Source organism: Rhinolophus ferrumequinum, chromosome 24, assembly GCF_004115265.2.
Source record: "Rhinolophus ferrumequinum isolate MPI-CBG mRhiFer1 chromosome 24, mRhiFer1_v1.p, whole genome shotgun sequence".
NCBI lineage: Eukaryota > Metazoa > Chordata > Mammalia > Chiroptera > Rhinolophidae > Rhinolophus > Rhinolophus ferrumequinum.
Window position 1 is genome coordinate 27,393,293 of NC_046307.1, and position 7,842 is coordinate 27,401,134.

General features: G+C 44.4%; 1 protein-coding gene across 1 annotated transcript; it reads right to left on the reverse strand.

Annotated features, from left to right (window-relative positions):
- Positions 1 to 5,293: 5,293 nt before the first annotated feature.
- GARIN3 (golgi associated RAB2B interactor family member 3) lies at positions 5,294 to 7,842 on the reverse strand. Its single transcript, XM_033095601.1, has 2 exons — positions 7,234 to 7,842; positions 5,294 to 6,436 (listed from the first exon to the last, which is right to left on the reverse strand). The coding sequence occupies exons 1-2, from the start codon at positions 7,840 to 7,842 to the stop codon at positions 5,294 to 5,296; spliced, it is 1,752 nt and encodes a 583-aa protein (XP_032951492.1).

Genomic DNA, 7,842 nt, shown 5'->3' on the forward strand with positions numbered 1-7,842 from the left:
AATTTTCATATATTGTATGAGTTGAGATTCCTTTTTTTTCATGCGGGAGTCCAATTATTCCAGCACCATTTATTCGGATTCTGATTTTTGTTGGTCTTACTACCTCTGTCATTGGTATACGGGTTCATCAATAATATCTCTGAGCTCTTTTTAGTCAATTGCGTTGTATCTCCTCTTGTTGATCAGCTCAGGCAGAAGAAATGGAAACTAGCAAACTAAATTCTTCATCTCCAGCTCCTGCTTCTTCCTGTCATATAATTTTTGTCAGCTCACATATATTGTCTAAACAATGAACTTTGGGTGAGAATCAGCACGAATGTATTGTTCCCTGCTATACAGTTTCAATTCCTAATCACGGTTTTTGCTGTTGTCATTGTCTCATGGCTACTAATGACCTTTTCACTAATAACAATCTTGACAACCCAGACCTGTGTGCGCAGCAGATGGGAGTGCAAGGTGCCCGCAATTTCTTGTGCCTGTTATGCCTTTCCTTAGCAGCAGGGGACAGCAGTAACCCTGGCATTTGGGAACTATCCCCAGTTTACGCTTACTTTTATAACAAAGATCTGTGTCCCACATATGAGGCTCCATGGAGGGCCAGTTATTTCTTGCAGGCGGCAGAACTTAAAATGGATTTAGAATCCTACAAAAAGGCAGATAAGCCCTTTTGAATTACTTGTTGTAGCTGTTACTGTAATTCAAGTCCACATTGACATGATAACGTGGAATTTCACCAAAGAAAAAGTAGCTATGTCACTATCATGCCTGTTTTTGAATCATCTACCCATGTTACCAGTTGCTGAAGTGGGGGGTTGGCAGCACTGTTTCTTCTGTGGTGTTTGGCTGGAGTGGAAGAGTTATTGTCTAAAAGTTTTCTATCTTTTTTTGCTGTTCCTTTTCTGGTCTTTTGACCAGAGAGGTACGTTTTTTGTAGGGACTTTTTTTTTCAGGATTGCCAGCTTCTTCTCTTCCAAGTCTGGGATGCATGAGACAAAAAGAAAAACCCAAGGAACTCACCACCACGTTGTTCTTCATTTACTGTGGTCCCTGGCTGGTCGCTCTACTTTTCTCCACCTTTCAGAGTCTTTTAATATTTGTGTTACATACAACATCCTAGGTCTTTAGTTGTACAAGTGAGAGGAATAGGGAAAACTATGTGTACTCCATCTTTCTGGTAGCATAAGTCTAACCAATCCATTTTTAAGTAAGCAGTGAATTATCAAGGCAATCAATGGGACATTTGTTTCCTTCTTTTTCATATCTACATGTTCTAAACTTTCTAAAACAGACACAATTTTGCAATAAGGAAATGTACTTCACGGTTATTTTTTTAAATTATTATTATTATTATTATTATTTTATTGGGGAACAGTGTGTTTTTCCAGGACCCATCAGCTCCAAGTCAAGTTGTTGTTTTCAGTATAGTTGTAGAGGGCACAGCTCACTGGCCCATGTGGGAACTGAACCTGCGAACATGGGGTTATGAGCACTGCGCTCTAACCAACTGAGCCAACCGACCGCCCCTGTACTTCACTTTTAAATTATTTGAATTCAAAACCCTATACAGTGCATCATAGCCTTCCTGGCTGTCACCAACTCTTCACAAGGTTAGTGGAGTCAGGGGAAGTGGCCACAGCACATCACACTAACACAGTGTTGCAGACTGTGTTCCCCAAAAAACAGATTTTGAGATGGAGTTTTGTGAGAAGGATGTTTATTAAGGAGTGGCCTTCAGACCAGGACCTATAAAAGGGAAGGAAGCAGGAATGGACAGAGGAAGAAGTCAAGCTGTCAAGAAGCTGTCAAGGAAGTCAAGAGCTCCAGGCCCCACCGGGAGCTCTTGAACTAGAATGGCCCTTGAGAGTTGGTCTGCACTGGGCTAAGATGGCCAGACCTTCACTCTCTACAGCAATCAGTCTTTGTGTGCTCTGGGAAGGAGGGAGGGAGTTCTCTGAAGCCAGTAGTTTCCACACTCACTCCCAGCTGCTCCTTCATGGTACTCCTAGCAGCCCGGGCCACAAGTCCTTCACTGAAGGAATGTCCACGCCACATGGGTATTTCAAATAGAAAGGTGTCTTTCAAAACATTCTCTCCAATCTCCTTATTTTATAGATTCTATGGCAAAAGACAGGAAGTGACATAAGATCACATAGTAACAATCCCCTCCCCAAATATTTCTCTTCATAGCAACCACAGTGCCCTTTACAAAGTGAAAATTTGACCAAGTGACTCCCCTATTTAAGACATTTCAGTGGTTTTTCATTACTTGAAGGTCAGAAATCAAAATCCTTTACATGGACCTCAAAGCCTTGCATGACAGTCCCCTGCTGTGTTCTATAGCATCTCTCTCATCTCTCTTGCCCTGCCTGCCATGACACTGCCTTCAATATTCTGAGGCATCTTGCTTCTTCCCACCATAGTACATCTTTCTTCTGTCTGAAAGACTCCACTCGATCACAACAACCCCATGAATGACCTTATTTTGCTGTCGGCAAAAGATCCCTTTTTCATCTTTTGTATGTATGTGTGCATGCCAGACTTGAAATTTGGGACACTGGTTAGTAAAATCAACCATCCTTTGCCTCATTGCACTTGCAGCAGCAGAATTGCTACCAGGATGATGAACAGTGCTGTCAAAAATATTGGCCTTTATCTGATAGGGTGTATTGACTTGATGCCCGAATTGATATCTCCCCCCAGAGGAAGAGGCCTGTTGCTTTGAAATACGTAGGTATTTATGCATTCATCTCTTGATGAACTGTCAAGATAGAAAAGGAAATACAGAGAAAGTGCCTGGCAGAGCTCGTTGTGGTGGGCAAGTCCCCACCTCCACTTAACTTTAGTGGCATTTGTGTAAATTGTGGGTCTGCTCAGCTAACGCCCTGTGTGGTGGACAAACTAGGTCCATGCTAAAGAAGCCTTTGGGGGGAGGGGAGGAGTGAGAGTGGGAGTGCATAGAACAAGATAACAGGACAAAAGATAAAGCCATGGTCTACCGAATCATGAGATTAAGCCATTGGTAGCTAAGAAAATTCAGCCTCTAGCGTAGCTTAAAGGTGGGGTTCTGAGTCAAAGTCTTTGGAAAGAATTTTCCTTTCTCTCCCTCCTCTACCCCATAACCTCTCACATTCCCCGGAGGCTTCCCCAAAGCCTCTCTCTTGAAGAACGTGCCTCTTTCCTTCTACCTATATTCACTGTTTCAAGAGTCAACTCCAAGTATACCTTGATTCCAGCATCTCTTGGTCTTTGTATATCAGAAATCACAAGGTGGGATTTTCCAGCCACCCACCAGCACAACCGAGAAGGGCTTCTGCTGATATTCCTAAGCCATCACTCCTCCCAGAGGACCTCATTCGTCACCTCCCCCACCCCTACTACACACAGCTGCTCTCCGGAAAAACTCCCTAAGTTTTACTGGAAACAACTTCCATCCTAGTAGATATTGTCACAGAGGAGAAAAAACAGAGAATTTCAAGGCGGAGCAGATCACCCCCAGGCTCACATAAACACACACACGAATCATTTTTCTCAAATCCAACTTTTATCATCTATTTTTAACAACTTAATTGGTTTTCATACACTCATGAAATTTATTTACTTTTTTTCCAATTGAAAAAACAATGTAATTTCTTTTTTACAATAGACGTGTTTAAAATTTATAATCCCATTTCTAATGTAGTATGATTTTTTATTTTGTTTTTGGAATTACCTTCCACATGCATACATAGTTTACAGAGTTCATTAGTACATAGCGTTTTGGATTATTCTACAGTATCTAAACCTTTCCCATGTGCCTGGATTCTGAGTATTTATGTCACTTAGAATTTTTATTTTATACTTATTGAAAGATATCTTTCAGACTTAGAAATTTTGTCATCTATCTCTCTTGTGCAGAGGAAAACATAAGTGAAATAAGTTTGTTAAGGTATTTCTAATGCAGTGAGTGCCACCTGGCTGACAGCAATTTAAAACCATGGTGGTTTCAGAGATATTAACATTAAAAAGATTCAACAATAAATTACCATGGACACACCCTTTTGCTTAATAGAACCGAATCCCCACTCTGTTTAAACTTTGTATGTACCTGTCCGATTGTCCCTCCCTCCTTTTCACCCTGTAGATACCCACTGTTTTCATTTTGTGTTTATCTTTTCTTTTGCTTTTCTCTACACTTTGAGCAAATATTTACCCCCAACCATATTGTTTGATCTTGTTTTTGAACTGTTCTACAAATGGAACAATATCATATGCATTTTCCTAACTTGCTTTCATTAGACAACATTTTGTGAGATTCATCCTTGCTAACATGTAGAGCTGCTATTCACTTTTGCTGTTGTATCGTATGCATTGTAGGCATATATCACAACTTACCAGATCTTCTGTTTGAGGAACATTTGGGCTGTTTCCAGGGTTTTGCTATTACAAATTGTTTTATTATAGACATTCTTCTAGTCGTCTCCTAGCAAGCATATGTGAGAGTTTCTCCACAGTATATATCCAGGAAGAAGGAAAAAGGAGAATTTCTAGGATTAGATAGATGTGTGGTGGCCAAGCCTTTTTGTCAAGTGTCAGATAGTAAATATATTAGACTTTGCAGGCCATACAGTGTCTCTTGCAACTACTCAAATCTGTTGTTTCAATGTGAAAACAGCCATAGACAGACAATATATAAATAAATGGCTGTGGCTATGTTCCAATAAAACTTTATTTACAAAGCCCGGGGTGAGTTTGGACCCTTAGGCTGCCAATTGCTGATCTAGATGAAAAACTTTACTATTCTGACTGCCTACAAATACTGCTGCACCCCCTTCTTTCCTGTCTTGATTAACCCCTGAGGAGACATGAATCCTGTCTTCACTTAGTGTATGGACTGGACTAAATGTCCATGTTCAGGGACCTTTGGGGAGAAAAAGACAAAGTGTGTGAGGACACGGTGGTGGCGGTGGTGCTTCCCAGCCCACAGTCCATGACTTGCAGCCATAGTCTTGGGGAAACCAAAGGCAGACGGGGTTGAGGCAAGGCAGGGTACTCATATTGGCTCCTCTGGTCATGGGTGGGAGGAGGGGTTCTGCTTGCCTTCAGGCTGGGGTCTCAGGCTTTAGCACAGCTCACATCACACAAGCCACTGTGAAGTCACTACCAGGCTAGAGGACATAGACATTCAAACAGAAGATAGCATTTTTTTTTTTTTGGAGTTGTATTGTTTCTTTTATTAAAGGAAGTTGGAATTGACTCTCTAGGGATAGCTCCATGAGGCTGGGTCTCCACTGCAGCTGCCTGCCCTGACTCCCATTCAAATGGATTTGGTTTCAAAGATGATCGTCTCCATTGTCTCAGATGTCACGGTACTGCAAATCCCCAGATCCTGGCCAACCAGGCCTTTCTCTACCTTGGCCTCTATGTTGCACTTCTCTACCGTCGTAGCCACGAAGTCCACCTCCCTGTCATGTGATGTGACCACAGTTTTTGAACCAGGGATGACTCTGAAGCTCCTGAAGAAAGAGCCAATCTTACTGGATTTCTTATTTACAGTCCCTGTATTGGCGGCAGATCTGCTGCTCTTCCCGGGTTTGTGAGCTATCCTCGACTCCTTTGCGGTGGAGCTTTGGCTGGCACTCTTATGAGAGCTGTGTCTTCTGCCCTTTACATTGCTCTGCCCTTTTTCTTTTTTGCCCTCTCTTGTGTGCTTATGGCTGGATAAGGACCGGTGAGAGGATGATTTCCGGGTTGACTTCCCGCCTGTTTTGTGACGATGAGACGTTTTCCTAGTGGAAGTTCTGTCCTTCTTTACTCTTTTTTCCCTTTTTTCCTTCCAAGCTTCAGCTGTGGGCTGGGAGACCTTCTGGCTTCCATCTCGTTCACTCATGTAACCTTCACTCTGCAAGGTTGAAACGAGGGGTCCTGCCACGGGGCCTTCAGCTCTTTCTGCGCTAGGATTTTTGGTTGTTACTACGCCTGCAAACACCACACTCTCACTGGTCTCTGGGGAGAGACTGGCAGACCCTGTTGTTATGGTGCAAGCACCTTGTGAGGATGAGCTGGCAGCACTCGCCAAGACCATGTTGGCACTCTCTGAGGATATGTTGGCAGCACTTGCAATGGCCTTGCTGGATCCACCTTGTTCCAGGCCCTTGCTGGTGGCTCCTGCCAGGGCCATGCTTACCTGGCTTGCACCTGCACTCTTGGTTGCTGCTAGGCTCAAAGAACCTACTGTGGGACTTGTTGCTGCCGCTACTACTCCGAGGCTTGTGGCTGCCCCCTTCGCTGGTCCTTCAGCAGTCCCTGATGTTTTCATGCCTAAAGGCGAACCAGTCAATCCATGGGGGGCATGATGGATTCTCTCTCCCCCAGAATAAGCAGAAGAAGTGGCTTTGGACACCTCACGAAGCCTCTGAAGCCTCTCCTCATTCTTATCTCCTACATGGAGCTCTGAGGTCTGTACCAAGGGAGGGAGAAACAGGTGAGACAGAGATGACAAAGTGAGACCAGAACTGTCTACTCCAATCTCATCCTGGAGCCGAGTAACTCCAGGGCTCCTAATTAGAAGAACCTCTGAAACCATCCAATAAAAGCTCCCATTTGATGCAAGATCCCCTCTACAATACCCTGTCAAACGGTCATTCAGTTTGGCTTGAACAATCCCTGTGGCAGGGAAAGCACTGATACAATTCCCCATCCTTATACACTTTTGTTTCACACACTTGTACTTACATCTCTGCAGGACAGCTTCTAAGAAAGGGGGTTTCTGGGTCAAGAGATCCACACGTTTTATGTTTGGGTGGCTGCTAAACTGCACACACGCAGAGACACACATGGGTTGCACTGACTTAATCAGCACATGGTAGTCACAGGGAAGTAGAACGAAGGCAGGACTTCCTAATTGTTAACTGTGTTCCACAACCTATGAGACTACCTGAGTTGGGGTAAGTGTTCAAGAAGGGATTGGACAACCAGGATGCTGTAAAAGGGATTACAACCCCAGGTATGAGACCAGAGCAGCTGGTACCTAAGGTCTCTCTGAAATCCAGCCACGTGGGACAATTTGGAGAAGCACTCAGAATATCCCCAGGTGGTAAGTGCTATCGTGGTAGCTCATTTGGCCCTAACCCTTTTAAAAAATGGAATGCATTTCCCAGGTGAGCTTCAGAGAGCACAGAAGGCTTTGTAGGGCCAGCTTTGAGCTGCTCTCCCAGAGCACCCGCCACATTTTCGTTAGTCTCTGTAGATGCTTACCACTAGGCGTTTGTCATCTTCTATGGACATTATGTCCCTCGGTTGGAGTGTAGGAGTACTGCTGAAACTCTCCGTCGGTGGTCTCAAGAGATAGACAAGTTTTTCCCAATAGCAAAAGAGATCTTCTCGTGCATCTGAAGGGGGACACAGCTGCAGATAAAAGGTACGGCCAGTGGCAAGCTTCAGGCGCAGCTGCTGTTTCTCATGGTCGTGGATGGAAATCTTGACAAACTTCAAGGGAAGCAGCCTGGTGAGCTCTAGGGTCTTCACAGGCTTGCGACCTCTCCCCTTGGTGGGCCGGGCGTGTCTGGCATGCTCTTCACAGACTTTAGTTGGTCGGGCCAGCAGCATGACGTCAGGTAGTGGGAGGATGGGGCTGGTGGAAGCAATGCCCACGGTCACCATTTGGACACGGTTGTGTACGTCGATCACCTCTCCTTTCTTGCTGATCTGGATAAAGTCACTCTCAAACATCGGTGCATACTTGAAAACATCGTACTCTCCTCCCTTGTAGAGTTGTCGCTGCAGGTCCCCCATGGAGGTATTGAACACGCCCATTGACCGGTAGCTGTGGGCCGTGTAGTAAGGTAACAGACATTCACTGCTCAT